Here is a 22402-nt window from a genome sequence, read left to right as displayed (position 1 = left end):
AGAAAAAGAGGGGATATATCAGGTCCCAAATCATTTCTTGGTATTCTACACATCAAAATTAGATAAACTCTTGATCTGCGATAGGACAGAGCAGTTTCAGTTTCAGTTTGGAGAGGACAGGAGGCTCGATCACCTGTGGTAGTCCTCGTTATGACGGTCTCTCAGTTAATTCAACTTTCTTTTGAAAGAGTCGATGGATGGAGCCTTAACCACGTGCCGAGGTAATGAATTCCACTCGTTGGTGATTCGATGGAAAAGTCGTTAGTCAGCTGACAAGTAATTTGTTCTTGGCTTGTGAACTTTTTGGAGTGTCCTAGTAAATTCTCTGTTTCGGGACACAAGAAAAGTGGGGGTGAAAATTTATCACTCAGCAACATGAAAACTGTAATCAAGTCGCCTCTAGTTCTGCGATATGACAACGGGAAAAGGTTCAGCTTGGCCAGGCGAGCTTCAGAAGGAAGTTTCGCTATTCCGGGAATCAGCTTAGTTGCCGTTCTCTGAACCTTTTCCAGAAGCTCACTGTCTTTTTTAAGCAGGGGCGAGCCGCATGTATGCAGTACTCAAGTTTAAAACGTACGAACACTGTATATAAAGTCAAAAACGTCTTAGCGTCGACATGACTAAAAGCCCGATGTGTTGACTGTAAAGTTCTGAAACCTTTGGCGGCTATTGCACGGAAGTGTGCAGTAGTCTTTCAGTCTTGGCTAACGATGACTCCTAAGTCATTGTGTGTCTGGACAACCGGTAGTTCAGTGTTATTCATCGTGTGTGTATCTGTACCTTGGTGACCGATATGCATCACAATACACTTGGATGTATTTATCGGCAACTACCAGGTTTGAGACCATTCAGAAAATTTCTCCAGGTCATTTTGGAGTTCTAAGCTATATTTCTTACTTCATATCGCTCTCCATATCTTGACATGATCAGCACTTAGCAAGGCTGATGATGATGGTAGACGAGGAAGGTCATTTGCATACAAGAGGAATAACACGGGCCCCAAAACTGTACCCTGGGGCACTCCACTAACCACAGTTCCCCAGCTAGATAACTTTGAGTTCACCCGAACTCTTTGTTAACGCCCAACTAAGAAGTCTTTTATTCACATGGACTTCCTAAAACCCAGACTATTCCTAACTTTGTCGAAAGCTTTGGTGACCTCCGTGTAGGCTACGTCCACAAGTAACCTTCGGTCTTTAAGAGCGCACCAGTTTTCACGAGGTCTAGCTTTGCAAGCCGCTTTTTCTATGGAAAACCCCGGAATTCTGGATTTACACGGATGTCTGCCCCTTTTACGTTTTCCGAAATATCCGAGTCACCTCTTAAACAGGGGCTCGCAGTCTGAACGCAGTTCTCAAGCTTAGTTCTAACTTAGGCGTAAACTATGATGAACAGCGTAATATTCAACCAGGTGAATGCCTGTCTTAAAGCCCATAGGATGCCATCGTTTCATTAGCCACGCTCAGCTATTTATTATCATTACCACGAGTGAATACATCCTGTATAATATGTAGGGGAAAAGAGTATTGTAACATAGGTAACATGATAAAATACAAACAACCTTTAATCTAGAATTGTTTTCAGAAGGGGTTTTGTGGAGACTTTTAGAAATCATGAGTCAACCCCTTCTGATAATAATCACGTGCTCACTGGTGACTGACATCAAGAGGCATTTCCTGGAGTTTTATTGAGAAGCCGTTATAATTGTGGTTCAACCAGGTCTGTTGTGAGATATCAACTCGCCGAAGACAATGGTGTACGGTGGCGTAGCCTCGTGGATTGGTTGAAGTTAGACATTTACACCGTTGGATGCCGGCTCAGTGGTTTTAATGGTTAAGCGCTCGCGTTCGAGACTAATAGGTCCTGGGTTCGAATGTCGCGGGCGGCGGGATCGTGGATGCGCACTGCTGAGTAGTCCTATACTGGGGCGAAACGGCCGTCCAGTGCATACAGGTTTTCCATGGTGGCCTAACTTCAATTGACTCATGATTTCAACTGTTAGAATTACTTATTGATTAATTGGTTGGATCAATACCTTCTATTGAGCTAAGTGAGCTAAGAATTTATTCGCATCTCCTCGGGGGATTTACTCTGATGGCAATTCCAGTCAACTGCCCAAGTTACTAATTATTTTCCGCAAGCCTGCAAAAAAGCTTACCATGAAATCATTCCGTCCCGAAAACTAAGTATTGCTTCTTGGATTTAACTGGAGGCATTAACGAGAACGTCGTCTTCTCGGGGTCTAGCTGCCAATTCTGCGCTTATCTTTTCGCTTCGGATTGACTGCATCAGTTAAACGGCCTAGTGGCGGCTTCGAGTTAGGAGGTTTGTTATCCAAATTGTGTAGTCTATTGAGGATGTGGTTCACATATCACATCAGGCACTTACCTCGAACATCAACTTCTAACATTGTGTAACCGAATCTTCTCACAATATCATCTGCTACCCACACAGGCCTTCACTTGAGAAGGCTTCTTACGTATGCTTGCAACCCTCAATCCCCATCACCTCGGATTAATTATCTGCCTTTATCCCTGTGGATACATACCATCAAATCACTTTAGAGCATTCCTTTCAAATATTGACTGAGCTGTGGAGATACTAGTGGGCGAGGCTGGATTGGAGATTATTCCGACTCATTTTCTTCATCGTCCCCTCCTCTTGTGATTATTTTGAAAATCACTGGAAAATTCGCCAAATAAATGAGAATAGGAAGACACTCGGTTGTAAATAACATTGGTCGAATTATCGAACATTTTTAATCTGCATTACAGATAAGATTAAATAGGTAATTGAGAGCTTTTAATTCTGTGGTTCAGTAAGACCAAACAGACTGAAGGATTCGTCAGTATCACATTATCAGGATTCGACTGTTAGATAAATAAACTTGGCAGTACATTTTGATAATTCCGAAATTTTAATAGGTATACACGATGCATTTCTTATGCTGTCAGTAGTATGGTGAGTGTGTAGAATTATGGCCTAATATGATATTAGTATCGCTCTAATAATATACTTAATACAGAGCCTGTAGATTTGTCATGATGTAACTTCCTAATCTATAAGATCTTATTTGGAAGTCATATTATCATCTTCACCAAATCATCGCGCGGTAACAATCACCAATATATTATGAAGAACACACTTAGGCTAGAGCTGGAATAATATATTTAATATGAACAAAAGGTATATGTTCACAGTCAATGATGACCACGCCTGCAAAGCCAAGCCGTGTTATGCGATGGATTCGAACTCACTCAATTGATTGTTCCTGCCTTCCTCATCGTTGGGTTTTCTCCTTGTTAAACGTTGAATATCTATTGTACTTAAAGACTATGGAGTGCTTGAAAATGCTAATGACTTTATCAGTTTGTCATGAACTTCTATTTTTGCCTGCCATTCCTTTTTCGTCAAGTGTCAATGCTCCAGTCATAATGTGAGAGCTTGAATTACCATATACTAAGCTATTTTGTAGGAACAACTAAAATAAAATAGAAAACGTAAGTTCAACAGGCAGCACAGATAGGAGAACAACAACAACTCTTATCTCGTCTTCAATTATATAATGTGTGGGACGAAAAAAGGTTCCACTCTACCAATAAATGTACAAAAATGGACATACACTGTCTGATAACGCTGCTGTCTGAAGTCTATTCTTGCTAGGGGACCTCAAAGTTAGCCATTCTAGACACCATGAATGAAATATGCGAGCAAACATTTAGTAAACGATCAGTGTCAAGGAAATACAGTCTAAGCTGACAAATTATTGTCATAGATGAGCACCCCGACTCACCTAAGAGTGATATGGTACAGATATTCGACTGAGCCACCTCAGTTAAGGGTGCTATGCAATCAGATGTTTCTTTAACACAAAATAACGTATTAACCTGAAAAGGAATGATTAACAAATAAGTGCTCAGTAACTGGCAATCAGTAAAAATATTCGCAAGGAGACATGATCAATAATTTATCTGAAAAGATTCGCGTGATCTTTTTCAGCTAATAGTGAAACGTCAACACTCATCAGCTGAGCCATGAAGTAACATTGAGTTTAGTCGGACACGACACCATTGTCAGTTGCTCGGTAACATACAATAGTTAAATTAGGTAATAAGGGTAAATCTTTAAACGAAGTCGAGCAATAAAAGTTAAGACAAAGAGAACTAAAGAACATAAAATTTGGTTAATAGATACCTCAGTCACTGCTTATACTCACTGCCACTCCACCTTATTTCTCGATATTTGCCTCTTCTAAGGTGACTGGTAGACCCAACATTATGTCCTACTCTAAGTACTGTCTCGCGTCCTTTTTAGAAAACACTGATTTCAAAAGCATCATGTCTGACGTATGTCGGACAGATACGAATTAGGAACAGGTGTGTATTTTACAGAAACCATATAGTCTGCTTCTAAAAAGTGTGCATCAGTACGAGTTAATTGTCGTTTTCAGTAACGAGCGAGTGGCAGGTCTACGTTCCTTGACAGTTTGGTTCAAAAATTTTTAATTCGCATGTGTGTGTGATTGGAGTCGCCTTTCGAACATAACTATCACAAAAAACTATCCCAATTAAAAATGAAAACCGTCACCTATATTCTGGAAATGAGTCACACACATGTGTATCTCAAAATTGCTTCAGTTCATAAGTATAAACAAGCATTACTTACTTACTTACGCCTGTTACTCCCAATGGAGCATAGGCCGCCGACCAGCATTCTCCAACCCACTCTGTCCTGGGCCTTCTTTTCTAGTTCCATTTAATTCTTGTTCATTTTTCTCATGTCTGTTTCCATTTTCCGGCGTAATGTGTTCTTTGGTCGTCCTCTCTTCCTTTGGCCTTGAGGATTCCATGTGAGGGCTTGTCTTGTGACGCAGTTGGTGCTTTCCTCAATGTGTGTTCTATCCACTTCCAGCGCTTCTTTCTGATTTCTTCCTCCGCTGGGATCTGGTTTGTTCTCTCTCACAGTACGTTGTTGCTAATAGTGTCCGGCCAACGGATCTGAAGTATTTTGCGTAGACAACTGTTAATAAACATTTATATCTTCTGGATGATGGCTTACGTAGTTCTCCAGGTTTCCGCCCCATACAGTAGAACTGTTTTGACATTTGTATTGAAAATCCTGATCTTGGTGTTGGTTGATAGTTGTTTTGAGTTCCACATGTTCTTCAGTTGTAAATATGCTGCTCTCGCTTTGCCGATCCGCGCTTTCACATCTGCATCAGACCCACCCTGCTCATCAATGATGCTGCCCAAATATGTAAAAGTTTTTACATCTTCCAAATCTTCTCCGTCAATTGTGATTGGATTGGTGCATGCTGTGTTGTATCGGAGAATCTCGCTTTTCTGTTTGTGTATGTTGAGACCTACTGTTGCTGAGGCTGTCGCTACACTGGTCGTTTTCTCCTGCATTTGCTGATGCGTTAGGGATAGAAGGGTCAGATCATCTGCGAAGTCTAGATCATCCAGCTGCATCCTAGATGTCCACTGTATCCCGTGCTTTCCTTCATATATTGATGTCTTCATGATCCAGTCGATCACCAGGAGAAAGAGAAAGGGTGAGAGTAATTAACCTTGCCTGACACCGGTCTTTACTTCCAACAAGTCTGTCAACTGTCCTCCATGCACAATTTTGCAGTGTAATCCATCATAGGAATTCTGTATGATATTGACTATCTTCTGAGGCACGCCATAGTATCGAAGAAGCTTCCATAGTGTTGTTCTGTCCACGCCATCAAATGCTTTTTTGTAGTCAATGAAGTTGATGTAGAGTGATGAATTCCATCCACTTGATTGTTCCACAATGATCCGTAGAGTTGCGATTTGGTCTGTACACGATCGATCCTTACGGAATCCAGCCTGTTGGTCTCGAAGATGGGCATCTACGCAGTCCTTCATCCTGCTTACCAATACCCTGTTGAAGACTTTTCCCGGCATTGAAAGAACAGTGATGCCGCTGTAGTTATCACAGTTACTGAGATCGCCTTTCTTTGGTATTTTGACCAGAAGTCCTTCTTTCCAGTCTGTTGGTACTTGTTCCTCATCCCAAATCTTATTGAAGAGAATGTGGAGCATCCTTGCAATTACCGCTACGTATGTTTTTAGTGCCTTTGCTGGAATGTTGTCTGGTCCTGCTGCTTTGCCACTCTTGATTTATCTGATGGCCATGCTGATTTCTTCGATTGCTGGTGGACCAACAGTGATTGGGAGGTCCGTGTGTGCTGCTTCGATGTTGGGTGGGTTCAGTGGGGCTGGTCGATTCAAAAGTTCTTTGAAGTGTTCTACCCAACTGTTTCGTTTTTCAGACAGATATCAAGACTGAGAAACAAGGGAGCGGAGAGGGAGACAAGCACTCCAACTTCATTTTATGAAACTCGATTCACTATTTATAGCCAAGCAAATATAAGCCAGGACATGAGATGAGTGAGGCAAGCATACACATATACGCTTACACAAGAGTAATGAAGGTTTTAAGCAAATGATTGAAAGGGTCAAAACGTGACTAAATGAAAATAACCTACCGGGTTTGTTTAGAGGCTGAGAGAACCTATGCGGGCTTGACATGTGACCCGAGGCTACTAAGTTCCGTGTACAAAATTGAACATTATTTTAATAAAGTCTGTTTTTGAAAATAAAAGTGTGCAAGTATGTGACCGACGTTATAAAAAGAAGTGAAAAACGTTGCACTACTTGTGATAGAGTAAAGCGCTACGTGAGATGTAAGTGTTTAGAATTGAGGTCTAATTTGATGTTAGTAGACGTATTTTTGATACTATAATAACAGATCTAATCCCAACATTGTTGATGTGTGATAGTAAGACTACTTAATCTATAAGATCTTACATGGAAGTCACATCATTGTCCACACTAACGCTTTCCATCGTAACAATCAAATATTTGATGCCTTGTGATTCAGCAAACACATTTGAGCTAGGCAGAGAGTAATATATTGGATATAATAAGTGAGTGGTTATGTGACCGCACATGCATGATCGAACCATGCGATTTCGACCAGTTGTTCCTGCATTTACCTCTGTTGACCTTCACTAAGCGTTACGTGTTGAAAGTAAGTCTTCCCAATAATTGTAAACTCGGCTTCAAAGATCGTGTGGTTAGGAACTAATGCTAATACGAGTGTGTATTACGAAAGTGTTACACATATGTAAAATGATGCATGAATATCGTACAGGCCTGGAGAAAAATGAAAGTGTTAGCATGCGATTATGAGCAAACTAATAAGCGCACAAGAATTCGACATGGATTTATGTTGTGACTGTCTAAGAGATGAAATAATATGTTTGTATGGGCGATTCGAAATACCGTAAAAACAAGATAATAAATCGTTTATCGATGACAAGTATGACATTGGGACAAATTGTGAAAGTAACCAGGACGTATAGGGGTAAAGAATAGTTGGGCATGAACATGTCTCAATAAGCTGAAGTATAGTAAGTAGTGTTAATATAGTACTGGTCGCGACACCGGTATAAATATCCCTGTCTTACTACATCACAGGGTTAATACTTCAATACTAGTACTTCCGAAATTCCCGACTGTAATAATAACTCATCTACATTATTTGAACGATCGGCATGTGAAATTTCTTTAAAAATAATTTTGTCCTTATTGAACGTTGAGATTGTTTTTGAGAAGCCCAAAATAATAATTTGCAAATAATTGATAGGTCATAACAGATACACATAAAATCTGTTTGGAAACTAGCAAAACAGTCCAAGCTATCACTCTAAGTCTTTTGTAGCCATGTCTTTCGATAACTTTGAGAGTGTTTCATCATGCCTACTTAATAAGTTCTGTGTTGTGAACTCATTAATTTAAGATTTCATCAGTGTGACAAACACCTTATTTCTTTAAAAACATAAGGTTGGGCAAACCAAATAGCCTACTTGTTTTAACTTAGGACAAGCTAAGTCTTTGCCTTTGGTAGCCTGAGGGTTTGGTCTGTGGACAATCAAGTATTACAGAATATTTTAAAATCCGTATATATTCGAATAAGATCACGCTCAATGTAAACTATGCACAAAACCAGTATACGAAGACGCGGAAAAATGAGTTGACATAACGGTAATCGTTTATAGCGAACACAGATGATTTTGGTTAGCGAATAGACAAGGCATATTTATACAAGGCTAAAGAGAGTCAAAGTGGTGGATGTCGAGTAGTACTATAGTCGGTTGGTTTATTTATTGATTACATCTTACAATCCCCTTGAAACGCCCTCTGCATCCATGATTCTGGGTTATAGTCACCAAACAATTGACTTCCTTTAGTCAGCATAAATCTGATACATTCTGAATTGCTACCCACAAATACGCCGTTTGGACTCGTTCGCCAGGGACTTTGCCAACCTGATTGTTAATGGACTTAAACTATAGGCTATTACTTCCTTCAGTACTAAGTCACCTAGCTACTATATATTAAAGTCTTGTCCTCCGAATCTTTGTGGAGTGACGATCCCACATGGACCAATAATGACTTATTTGGAGCACATGCCTCTTTGGCAACATACACACCCGTCATATTCATGAGGGATCTGTCGTTCAGCATTGACTCAGCCTCAGCCAAAATGGTTTTCGAGGTTTCATCTATCAGTAAATCGTGGAACAGAGACGTTCCTAGAGTACTTCTAACTGTACCACCATTACTAAAAATGTGCCCCGAGCATCCTAGCCTGGCGACAAAACTTGATAGTACACATACAAATGAGTTTATATCTAGGGAGTTAGACATTATAGTGTGGATGACTGCTGCAGAATGAGGCGAATAGGTAGTCATGGCGCTTCTCGACAGCTACTCCTCACACGGTGTTGAATGCCTCGACAATGTCCATGCCTAAGGAGTTGAAAGGTGATGAGCTGACCTCTACCCTGGATTCCAGCAATGGCTCCACTATTTGGAGACGTGGCATAGAATAACATCTTCTGTATAGACAGCATTTTTTCAGTACTCTGGGCAGTAACCTCTAAAAGTCTAATACTCTTTATGGAGACTGCCTGTAGGGAGCAATTTCCTACAGGTTTAATTCTGAGCTTGCTTGTTCTGACTTTGGCCAAACCAAGACTCTGTATTCGACGGTCTAGAGAATAGCTCAGAATTAAACCTGTAGGAAATCGTTCCCTACACTGCCTAATCTTTGGGTAGTTTCGATATGGGCGTATAGAAAAGGATAGGGCATTACAATCAAATCCGTAACAACTGGTTTATTAGAAAGTGTAACCAGATATTTGGTTCCGAATGGTAGAGACGATGTTTTTTGACACTCGTCAATGCGAATCAGACCCTCTAACGCAAAAGAGTTGAGATTCTTTATGAAAGTTCGACAAATCAGTCTGTTCACTCCCATCTTCGTTTTCGTCCTTTATGAACCCTCCTCTTGCTATCTAGAAACATTGTTTTCAGATATTAACAATCGACTGGTTAGGTTATTTTGTTAAACAATGTATGAACCACTGTGAACTTATTACATTATATCTCTTTTCGAATTATCGATACCCATCAATCATCGCTAAGGTTAGATATTTCATATTCCGGTAGTTTGACATGCCACAGTAAACCTCCTGGGTCATAAAAGTACCCACAGTAATGCGAACCGTGATTTGAATGTATGAAATTGTCATTGTGGTTTCAAGATTCAAACTCTCATGGTATTAAACGGGTCAAAATGTTATCACTTTCTATCAGGTTTCACAGCTTGATTTCTTTCCCCTACATGAATGACAGGTCTTAAAACCGTTGGCTTATTGTGATCTATAATTTGTGCATAATCCTCAGGAATCAGTCTACCATTCACTAGTCTCCATTAGTTTGGAGTAGATAACTGATGTACGGTTGCTAACGTATTACTTACGAACCTATCTAATCTTGAAGTTGCAAAGTTTTGTAGAATGAAGCACGATTAACCAATCCGTCTAATAAAAAACCGAATAAATGGAGAAATTTGACTGTCCTTTGACATGTTTCGTAGTATTGGCACAACATCTAGGCTATTACTACCACTGTAGGTGAACTAACATGTTTCAAAAGAGCAAACCTAGACTTGGCTAGAAGAAATTTTCAACGAATTTGAATAGAAACATCTCTATAACAGATGTATGCAATAACACCATATACAGGCTTGGAGGCATTAAAGAAACAACGAATCGGGGCACACAACTGTTCACAATCTGATCTCAGACATGTCAGTATTCATAATTTGTTCAGTCCTTTCATATGACAAGACCGACAATTCCACTTTGCTTGAAATTTTTTGGGTAACTCTATGTCACAGTCAAGTTTCTGTCGACATGCGTCCTGCAAAACCAGTTTGGCTGGTAATTTTACTGTAGCTATGACTCCAACCTGGTCGGAGATGAATGTTATATAAGACAAAATAAATTTTTCAGTCAAATTCCCATGAAACGTCTGAAAATCAAAAACTAATTTCTCCGTTCCAAAGTTCCGATATGGTTCCAGCGTTCCTTTTATCAATTCATTTGGTTCAGAAACGGTCGGGTTTCTCTCAGTAAGGTCATTATTGAGAATGAAATCCGTCACTAACATTGTGGCTAGTCTATTTGAGTAAGGTAAATCCTTATAAACTTAGGAACCTTTTGAATCATGAACTCTTTGCCTTGGCTTTGTATATCGTGCCAAAACTTATCAATAAGTTACACATGTGAACTAGCTTTTTATTTTCATGCATAATGCACATGTAGGGCCAGCGAAATTTCACCGAGCCGTAGCCAAATCATCCAGCAGTGGGTCACCGAATATCGAACAATTCATCAAGATCAAGGACGACCAACGCGAATCAATTTATCTTGCGCCATGGACTGGATCATATGATGGTGGTTACACTTTCTCTTGTACATGTTCTAACTAATATATTTCTGCGATAGCGACTTTCGCGTTTTACGGTCTTCCAAGCAACAATAGTGCTTTAATATTACTAGGGCGTAAACCACGTTAGGTGCTGATCGCGAGGTGTTGCTTCGAAGTTAGCTGTTGGTCACACCATTCCCATCTAACCCAAGGAGGCTCCCAATCATTCGAAATAAATCATCTACGTTGGTGATCTACAAACCTAATGAATTTATCCTCATTATCAAAATGTCTCATCCTGAAAAGTCAGTGTAGTGAAGCAAAGTGATGAGGTTATACTTTAATTCATCCTCAGCAGAAGGGTGGCTAAGCGCACGGGTGCTATCGTCAGGTCTTTCGTAGGGTTCAAACAGCGTCCATTCTAATCTAGTCCTTATAGTGTATGGCTCAGTCGCCTTTTCAGTCGTTAGATCTTTTATCTCGCATGCGTCCTGTGCACCACATCCGATTAACAATTTGAAATTCTCTACTTCTACCCTTGGAAAGTTCAAATCCTTTAATTGAGAACAGCACGCTCCCTGACTTGCCGTCGATACAGTTCTATATAATGAACGTAATCTCTCAACCATCCACACCTTTTGAATCTTAACATGTGACGAAAAATTTGATGAATGAAATTTTGTATCGACTTCGTTACATAGCGACAATGACTGATTACTTGACGTCTTCAAGAATACAATTCTATGCATTCCATCTAGGCTCAGGTAGTTGGCTAGTTCATCCGCAACGACCAAAGTTTCTGCTCCACTACCTGAAGTGACATGGGCCTGAATCGTCATGAACACATAAAGGGAGTTTCAGTTCCCGTATAGCCTACCCTGGTAATAGTGATTTATTATCCAGCGTGGTTTTCATGTTGTTCACTTGTACCGTATTACTGTCTTTGTCTCCACTTACCTTTTAATTCGTCTAGTTGAACTTTAAATTTAATATAAAATATCTTAACAAGTATATGCGTGACCAGATTTCTCGAAATGTATTGCACGAATATATCACATAATCCTTATAACCATCGTCTTCTCATTGCATTATTAAACTTTGTCAAGGAGACTAGCTGTTTTAAGTATAGATTTTCGGTCCCCAAAGGGATTCGCGATCAAACGATCTGTTTGGCAGCATCACACTTTTTTATACTACATAATCCCGATAACCTTCGTCTTCTTATAACATTGTCGAAATCTCTACTTATATAACTTGCCATCAAACCTTAGTTGCACAACTTATTCACTAAAATGAATTCTATTCCCTTGTTAACTTCTCCAGCAGTGAACTTTAGAAAATGGTCAAAATAGGGCTCCCGAGCTTGGTGAACATGGCTGTTTAAATGGGACCAGGTCGTGTACGTCAACCAGCGCAGTTCCTGACGGTGATAATATATGATATTCTAGTCTCCATACACTTCGCATTTGAATGCATTTTCACAGATCACTAGTCAGAGAGGTGTGATAATTAGAAGTACTTGAGTTGTAGTATAAACCAGGAATCCAAAGAATAACGCAAGTTAATTAAGAAGTACTAGATATGCACAAACGAATGTACTGTATTTGGAATTCGAAATCAAACATTCAACCAGTACAAAGGAAGCTTTAGTTCATAAAACAATACATCCGCCACAGCTTAAATTGGAGTCTAAGTGTTTGCAATCGATTATACGTTCTCTTCTTAAGTTCATCCAATGTCTGTTCGACAGTGTACTGGATTAAGACTCCTTATTGTCTAGAATGTACTCATAAGTATTAGAATTAACAATCGAAATTGGATCAGACTCACCTGGTTCCTGGAATTGTATTTGATCAACGTGTCGGTTGTGTAGACTTAAGTCATTGATATCTAGAATTCGTACTATACATTTCCCAACATTCACCGCAATCCCCGTGGCTGGTCAAAGATCATTTCCACGATAATATGTAACTTCCGCAGACTCCAAACACCTTATATTCGAACGAAGAATCCTTCCTTTTATTAGCTTGATGTGGTCTCCCTCGCTACAGAATGTTTAGCATTCCTCTATTGCAGTAGACATATATCTCCTTCTTTCTCCAGTTCATTAAAGTAGCAATGAAGTAGCAATGGAATTAATAGCAGTTTCCGATTTCCTGATAAGATTTTCTGCCTGGCCATCAGAAAAATGAAGCCTGGGAGCAGTGAACAAATGTCTGCGCTCTATACCATTCAACCAGTTAGTGACTGCATCCGCAGCGAAACGAGAGTCATTATCCGTCACTAACACCATAGGTAATTCTTTGTCGACTAAACACCTTTCTCAATGCTTGGATTGTGAGGTCAGAATTTGTTGAAGTTGTGATAAACTTCAGGCCACTCAGAAACAGAATCAATGATTACGAGTGCATAGTATTGGCCGAGAAATGGACCACAATAGTCTGGGTGAATTTTCCGCCAGGCCTCAGATGATGCTGTCCATGGACTTAATTTCGAACGCTGATTTCTGGACTTATGATATTTTTCACAATTGTTTGCTATACGACATGTATCTGAATTTATCTCTGACCACCAACATGATTGTCCAGAAATGTATTCATCGTGTTGAATTTGTTTGGCACTTCTGTACTGAACCGTGTAGTCATGGACACTCAAAGCAATACTCCATCGTTGAACCATAGCATCCGAGCAACATGCTAAGGGTTTTCGGGATGATAAATAAACGTTAAAGACTCATGGTCAGTAACAATAGTGGATTTCATTCCGAATAAATATTTATGGACTCTTTTAACAGCCCAAAACACAGACAATGCTTCTCGCTGAGTTTGTTAATCACAGTAAGTTTACGCGAAATACAAATAACCAGTCTACCTTCCTGCTACAAAACTGCACCAACACCCATAGGTGATGCATCAATAATAAGTGTGGAATATACACTGGGGGAGTAAGTTCGAAGAACAGCATCACTTTGAAGAAACTTTAGTAGACTTCATAAGCATGACTTTTGTTCCTCACCCCATTTGAAGCGATTGGATGTCAAAATATTAAAAAAAACAATTGGCACGAAAAGAAAAATCTGAAATAAGACGGGAATAGTATTGAAAGGCACTCATTAGTGAAAGTAGTTCTATAGGATTTTCTGGAGATGGTGCATTTGTCAGTGGAGTTAGTCGTGTGATATCTTGTTTAGAACCATTACCATCAACTAGGTATCCAAGACATTTGAAACTAGATACACAAAATAAACACTGAATTGGATTCACTATAATATTCTTCTCAATTAAACGACGTAATTAAGCAATAAGTCTCTGGTCACGAACTACCTTATCAGAACCATGAACAATGAAATCATCTTGATGAACTTCAACAACTTCAAGATCACTGACTACCTTATTCATAACTTCCTGAAATATGGCTGGAGAACAACTTAGATTAAATGGAAGTGAGTTGTATTTAAACAGACCAAAAGGAGTGTTAATTGTGGCCAAAATAGATGGAGATTGATCTAAACGGATTTGAAGATAAGCATCTTTTAATCCAACTTTCCAGAACACTTTAGAATCATGAAGTCGACTTACAATATGTTCAGCCTCCACCGTCGTGCATGTTTATTTCACCAAACAAGAGTTCAGTGTTAATCTACAGTTACCACATATTCTAAGGGTACTACCGTACGAATTCAACGGCGTAACAATAGGAGTACCCCATACTGAAGACTGAATAGATTCAATTATATCTTTCACACACAAATCGGTCACCGTTTTGTGTACTGTTTCTCGAAGACCATAAAGAATTATTCGTCTTTTAAGAAAGACTGGTTCACCCTGTACTTGACGTTTTATGGGCTGAATTTTAATACCTCCACTGCACCTAGCACACGCAGCTATCAAATCTTTAAGTAAAACATCGGAATTGTCTTAGGAAACTAGTAAAGACAACTCCACATTAATTCCTTTCAAATTTTTTAAATCCAGTATTGACAGTCCTGTTTCACTGACTAAAAATTCACAAGGCATGTATGAAGAATTATAGTCTATTATTATCAATTCATAGCATCCTCGAATTGGAAGTTTGAAGAAGAACATTACTTTTCAAAACGGTAGACAAAGATAAATGATCATTAGGAACAGCCGAATTACTGGGATCTAAATGACAAGATTCAGTACCACTTGAGGCAAAATGAACAGCAGCTTTGTATACTGACTGAACGTGTCCTATCTTACCACATTTAAAACATTTAGCATAACGAAATGCACATGAATTACGAAAATGAAATTTGCCACAGAATAAACATGTAACAAACTTGATCTCACCTTCGTTGTTTGCTTTGTAATTCCTTGTTGAAACACCCTTCATATTTACACGAGATTGAATATCAAGCCCATTCACTGCCTCGTAGTTAATACACACAGGCATTTCTTGACCAGAATATTCCTTGTCAATAAAAATATTTTTGAATTATATAAATCCTAACAATAGTTCATTTATGGTTACCAACTTAATTTTGTTTGCTACTTCAGTTTATTCCATTATCTAGTTTGCATTTGTATATGATTATTTAGTTATTCCTTAAATATACTGAAAGTTTATGATTGTTCACCAACACGAATAAAAATATATACACGTCATAGTGGTATAAAATGGGAGAGAACTTATGTAACGTATTTTTTATTCAGAATAATAAGACACCAATGAGAAAAAGCTAATAGTAAGCAATAGGTAGTACATTTTTCATTGAATGAGTAAATGCAATCAGGAACTAATCATCAAATGTCATGGAAATATATTTTTTTTACGATAAGGATGGTATTCATTCGGCGATTCATTTTTTTAGTTGTGATTAAATTTCTTACTGACAATGAAGAAACTACATGTTCTGAATTTCGTTTCGATAAAGTTTGGTTACTTTCAATGATGGTAACTGGAGTCTTCCAGTAAAAGCATCATTACATTACCCCAGTAAAAGAATACAGACATTACTAAACAAAATAAATATGTCCTCGAAATGTATCAGAGATTGATTTTTATTTTCATATTTTCTATCCATTCCATTGGCAGATATGTCAGCATCACATGTCAGTTTTATCCCGTACGTTATCTTGAAATCTGTGTTCGGTAAATTACTAAATAATCTATCAAAAATGAAAAATTTCTCCAATTAATTACGTTATAAATTTAAATGGAGCAATAGTTTTTAAAGTCAAAATACTGACCCGAAATTTTAAACTTTATGAAGTTCGACAACCGGATATCTTTTTCAGATACAACTTTATAAACGTTTACTCAATGCTTTAGCAATGTAGCGTTGAGCATACGTAGGAAATTTAGCTTTTTCATCATACTGAGTGTCACTGGTAAATAGTTATCTAATCAGTATGACTTTTAAGAATTTATCGGTAAAGTGGAATGACTACGTATTTAAGATAAGTTGAAAATCTTTGCTTTCATTTATTTTCTTTATACAGTTGGTAATTATGAATGTAAATAAGTATTCATTTATTTTATTATTACCATTTCTGACATTCATGGATATTGTTCCATAGTGCACTGCTGTTCACTTAATGGAAGAAAAGCAGTAAAATTCAAGTCAAACGAATTTTTTCTATCTGAGCTTGTCATGTGAATTCACAAGGATCTTAGTAGCCACAGCCTATAAAACAAAAATCCATAATGGGTTTAGAATTTTGTAGATACACCTGTTTCATTTAGAAACAATATTTGATTACTTTCAGAAGAGAAAATATATATGATTGGGTTTATGATCGCGTTATCTGCGATGAAAACATGGAAGGTATACAACGGGAGTGACTTCGTTGTTCAGATGAATATAATCTACAAATATAACATATTACCTGTACTCATTAAATTAGTTACTGTAAACTGTGTTTAGACAATAACAGTGCCTTCATTGTAGACGTGTGCTGATAAGATTTTATAAAGAATATATGATCTAACAAAGGAAACTAATATGAACTTAGATGAAAAACAGACTTGAAACTGAATGAATTTGGAATTCTTTTGTTACGATTTGATTCAGTGAATGATTCTGTTACTTCATGTGAAACCAACTGGTATGTAATCATGAGAACAAAATGAGTGAAAAAAAATCATGCAGTGTTTTCCATTTAGTCAACCAACAGGTTCTAAACATCATAAATGATAAGCAAGTGATTTTGTTAGGCTTTTAGCTTATTTAATTGTCTAATGAATTTGAACATAACGTCATATACAGTCAGCGGACAAAACAAATTAAATCCTAAATATTCGTAAATGAAATTTTCTTAGTATTACATATATTTTAGACATGCTATGGTGTGTGCTACTTATATTGACATAAGTAGTATATGATGTTAGTCGTGAACAGAAGGTCTGGCAGCAGAGTGACAAGAGGATCGAACAGTAAAGAACAGAAACAAGATGTAATTTGTATGAAAGTGCAAGAGCAATGAATTCTGAGTCATTTTGAGACAATTGGTAGACATTTTGCAAACTAAGCATTTAATTTATGATTGTTAGATTTTATTAACAAGTCCTGTAATTACGTGTCGGATACATCCGATTGTCCCCACTGGTGCTCTTGTTCATTACAGTCCCAGTACTCTAAAGTCGATATTGTTTTATTTATAAATAATATAATAGTACTGCAGCAGATATCATATGAGTCCATAATTTCTAGGCAGCTATGGAAAACAATCGAGTAATACCTATTTAATATTTCATTGTCTCAACAATTTAGTTAACTTAAAAAATGAAGTTTAAGAGAGAAATATAAGGTGAAAGGGTGTTTGTGAAGACGATTTGACTAGAAACACGTGTAACTTGAAAAAAATATCAATAAAATCCAAGTTCCATTAGAGAATGAAATACGTTTTTCAGAAATTTAGTTCATTTCCTGATTGTTCGGTAAATATATTCTGCAAACATGGTGGATTTCGAGCGTAAATCGATCTACTAGTAAACAAATTATTTTAGACATTATATTTAGGTGAATGATTGTTTTTAAAACTTTTCCAGGCTCTTAAGTTATAAATCCATAAATATGTTATATGAAGCAGTTAGTTGGAGAATATAGATAAAAGTCATGACCAAAATGGTCACCATCAGCATATACGAACGTGTATTGTAAAGATAATGAATAGCAACTGGAAAGCATTGCCCAGGACAGAGGTCAATGTAGAACCCTGGTTGGCGGCCTATGCTCCACTATGAGGGGTAACAGGCATAAGTAAATAAGTATTATAAAGAAAAACAATTATACTGATCCCAGTAAGTAAAATGAAGATGTTTTTGGTCAAATACACAGTGATTGTCCACCACACGTTTAATAATGGACTTTACAGACTGACAGATGAATTGAAAATGGGACACCATCTAGGTCCGATATTGACCAACAGTTTTCTGGTGAAGTTAAAAAATATGTCGTCTATTATTTTGGCTGGTGCTATAGTGTTAGTCAAATAGGCTGTATTTACAGGACTTTATCATTAAGCTTGCTCAAACTTACAGCATGGATGGGAAAATCGGGTATCAGGTCTACGGCTAGTGCAACTCTTTCCTATTTGGTAAACAATATGGAAAAAACTGTTATGTAACAAGCCCTAGTATTTCGCAAAATGGCACTATATATATGCCGTAAGCCATCAGCATCTGCTTACAGAACTATATTTTTGAAAAAAACATTGACGTATTCAAACCCACTTTGTTTATCCTACGCCAAAATATGGTAGTCCCGACTTTAATCCAAATAATTTTGGTAATAGTTTGCATAAAAGTTTTCCCCATCCTCTTTATCAGTTGCTTCTCATGATGTATTCCTAACTGGACATTCATATTATTTAATATTGTTATTACTATTATGATTACTTTAATCATCATCACGATGACGATCATGAATTAATGTCACTTCTATATTGATTTCTGTAGACTGAAGTTATGAGGATTGATGGACTTGCAGTATTCATCACGCACTGATTTAAAGTACTGTTAAAAACTAGGAAGCACTGAATATTAAAAGACCCTACGATAGTGTTCATTTATGATTACACCAAGGACAGAACCCATATCATTCAAGTTATTCAGTGAGGACCTAACCATCAGGGTATACTCATAATTTTGGCTTTCTGTATGCAGTTTTAAGCTATTGATCAGAACTCATCAGCTTGAGGGATAATATTTTCTTACCGGTTTAATGATCTTTCTACTTCCTTAACAACGGGTTTTGTTTTTAATTAAAAAAATAATCAATATGAAATTCATTGTTTTAATTTTTTATAATACTAAGTAATTGAATTATGAGTTTCATAAATATGCCTTAATCTACTATAAAAATTGGTAATTCATAATTGTACAGCCTAAAGTTATTCAAAACAACCGTTCTGTCCAATATTCTTTATTTTTCAATATTCTATCAACATTTTTGAATGGTTTCTAGTTTTCAAAAACATGAGGGTTTCTTCGAAGATTGTTTATAAACATACTGTAATCATATCAAAATTATTTTATTGCTGGAACAATGGGAGATTATAAATACTGATTAATCATAACATCACCAGTATTAGTTCTAATTGTCTTAGAGTAAAACAAATCAACAAAAGAATTTAACATTTCAATAAAACATGATAGTTTCGATACAAAAAAAATGTAATCAGTTTACAGTATTTAACTAAGCTTGTCATTCTCCGAATTTATGAATAGTATCAAGCCTAGATGCTAACAACTATACTATCAAATATTCCCTCCTTTCATTTCAAAAACAATTCAATTAGGCTCAAGGAAAATAAGCGTTATCTCGAATAAACGTATGTAAAGCCATTCATTTATTTATTTTTTCTTGACAGTAAAATGAGAACTACATACTGATAACAGCGAAAGCAACTGTTAAAAAGCTTCATAAGAAAAAAAAAAATTTTTTTAGTGATAACATATTGATAATGGGGTAACATTTAGTTCATTATGTAAAAGATGGATGATAGACAAGAAAGTAAGATTTAGAAATATACAAGGGTGTAAGGAAGTAGATAAAAAGAGGGATGCGAACCAACTGATTGGCATTGATTTATTTATAATCACTTATAAGAAATCTTATTCAAATTTAGTGGCCTGAAACTGGAATACGAAAGAACTTATTTTCTTAAATCAAAATAAGGATAGAGAAAAGAAGTGTATATCCTTTTTTCGAGATAATTTGATTGCCTGTTTCAATGAATACAAGGTGGATAAGTCGTGGAACATACGAATTTCACCGAATCGCAAACTTTATGTCAACAGCTTTACCAAAATGAAGATCTGCTAAATGTCTCACACATTTTTATATTGATGAGTCTGTAGTTGATTCTAGATGCAGATAATTAAAGAACTTCAAAAATCTCGGCTGGTTGTCATGCAACCCAAGATGAATATCCACGTTTACAGTTGCGGAATTGAATATGCTAGAAAACATCAGTGAAACTATAACTTGTGGACGACCTTTGAGCAACACTAAAATGACCTTGGAATACCCATCAACTTAATAGGGTTAAATAACTTCACCTGTAACTTTTCTATGGTTACTGCCGGTCACAAGCCCGGGTAAAGAAGGAAGGTTAGGTGTGAGGTCTGCAACCTAATCTCGTAGAAAACGATCTTACTAAAAAACGTTAACCAGAATAAACAAATTAAACCATTGAAACTCCGCCTCCAAGTTGAAAGAAGAATTATGACGCCTCATGATGAAAGCTGAGATTCTTCAAAAGTCACGAGGCTGGTGCTCCTTCTAACAACCATAGCAACAATTAACATAGGTACACGGAACGTCCGGACAATGTGGGGGACCGTGAGGATCAATCAAATAGCTATGAAAATGAGGAGATACAACTTGGTGATCCTCAGAATCAGCGGAACCCAATGGACAAAAGCTGGACAGCAAAGGCTGAATGCTGGAGAGATGCTGCTGTACTACGGTCATGGAGACTTCTCTGATGCTGTCAAAAGAAGCACGAAATGCACTTACTGCATGGGGATCTCATGGATGTAGGATCATCAAATCATCTCTCAAAACAAAGAAGGAGGGAATCCCAGTGAATTTTATCAATTGTTATGTACCCACCATTGACAACAACGTAGACGGTAAAAATCAGTTCTACCAGAGGCTGCAATCGGTCATAGCAACTTGAAATGAAAAGGTACCTGACCATGCTGATGGGAGATCCAAACGCCAATGTCAGAACGGAGAAAACTGGGTATGAACATATCATGGGACGATATGAACAAACTGGGAGAAAGAAACGAGAGACATGCAAATTTATGTTTATTCAGTAAATTGGTTATAGGCAGCACCGTATTCCCACACAAACGCACACAACGCTACATGGGTTTCACAGAAGCACACTACACAGAACCAGATAGATCATATTTGCGTCAGTAAAAAATTCACAAGGTCCATGGAAGATGTGGGAACCAAGAGAGGAGCTGACATAGCTACGGATCACCACCTGGTGCTTGCCAAGACTAAATTGAAGCTAAAGAAGCAATGAACAATTGGACAAACAGCATTACAAAGGTTCAATGCAGCCTTCCATTGAGGTACTGACAAACTCAACGAATTCAAGATAACTCTGAACAAAAGGTTCCTAGCCTCACAGGATCTACTGAAGGAAGAAGAAACTACTGTTGAGGACAACTGGATAGGGATCAAGGAAGCATACACTTCAGCATGTCAGGAGGTTCTGGGCCACAACAAGCATCGTCATAAGGAATGAATCCCTACCGAAACCTTGGACAAAATTCAAGAAAGGAGGAACAAGATAGTAATTAACAACAGCCGAACAAGAAGAGAATGTCAAGACACAAGCTGAATACACTGAACCAAACAGGCAAGTGAAGAAGAGCATTAGAGCTGACAGACAGAAATACGTGGAAGACGTTACAACGACAGCGGTAAAAGCTGCAACAAAACGAAACATGAGACAACTATATAGCACAACGAAGAAAATAGCGAGGAAATATAGTAAAACCGAGGGACCGGCTAAGGACAAAGAAGGCGAGCCAATCACTGAAATTCAAGGACAGAGGAACAAATGGATGGAACACATCGAGGAACTCTTGAGTAAACTAGCTCCATTGAATCCACCGGACTTCGAAGCAGTACCTACAGACCTTTCGGTAGACGTCATTCCACCAACGATCGAAGAAATCAGGATGGCTATCAGACAACTCAACAGTGGATAAGCAGCAGGATCTGACAATAAACCAGCTGAAGCACTAAAGTCAGACATAGAAGTGACTACAAAGATGCTCCACGTTCTATTCAAGATTTGGGAGGAAGAACACGTGACACCGACAGACTAGAAAGAACGATATATCATCAAGATTACAAGGAAAAGAGATCTGAACAAATGTAAGAACTAAAGAGCATCACACTACTGTCAGTACCAGGAAAGGTTTTCAACAAAATGTTGCTGAATAGGATGAAAGATTCAGTAGACAACCAACGTCAAAATCAACAGGCTGAATTCAGTAACAATACGTCGTGCACAAACCAAGCTGTAATACTACGGTTCATCGTTGAACAATCGATTGAATGGAACTTGTCACTATATATCAACTACCTT

The 22402-nt window shown here is 37.7% G+C and overlaps 1 protein-coding gene across 1 annotated transcript; it reads right to left on the bottom strand.

The window, feature by feature from the left end:
- Positions 1–11917: 11917 nt before the first annotated feature.
- MS3_00003414 (uncharacterized protein) lies at positions 11918–15363 on the bottom strand. Its single transcript, XM_051211208.1, has 2 exons — positions 15128–15363; positions 11918–13510 (listed from the first exon to the last, which is right to left on the bottom strand). Exons 1-2 carry the CDS (start codon positions 15228–15230, stop codon positions 13158–13160), a joined length of 456 nt encoding a protein of 151 aa, XP_051071246.1. The 5' UTR covers positions 15231–15363; the 3' UTR covers positions 11918–13157.
- Between the last annotated feature and the right edge of the window lie 7039 nt (positions 15364–22402).

Source organism: Schistosoma haematobium, chromosome ZW (assembly GCF_000699445.3).
Source record: "Schistosoma haematobium chromosome ZW, whole genome shotgun sequence".
In the NCBI taxonomy this organism is placed as follows: Eukaryota; Metazoa; Platyhelminthes; class Trematoda; order Strigeidida; family Schistosomatidae; genus Schistosoma; species Schistosoma haematobium.
Note: the sequence above shows the minus strand (reverse complement) of the source record. Positions and strands in the feature narration are given on the sequence as shown.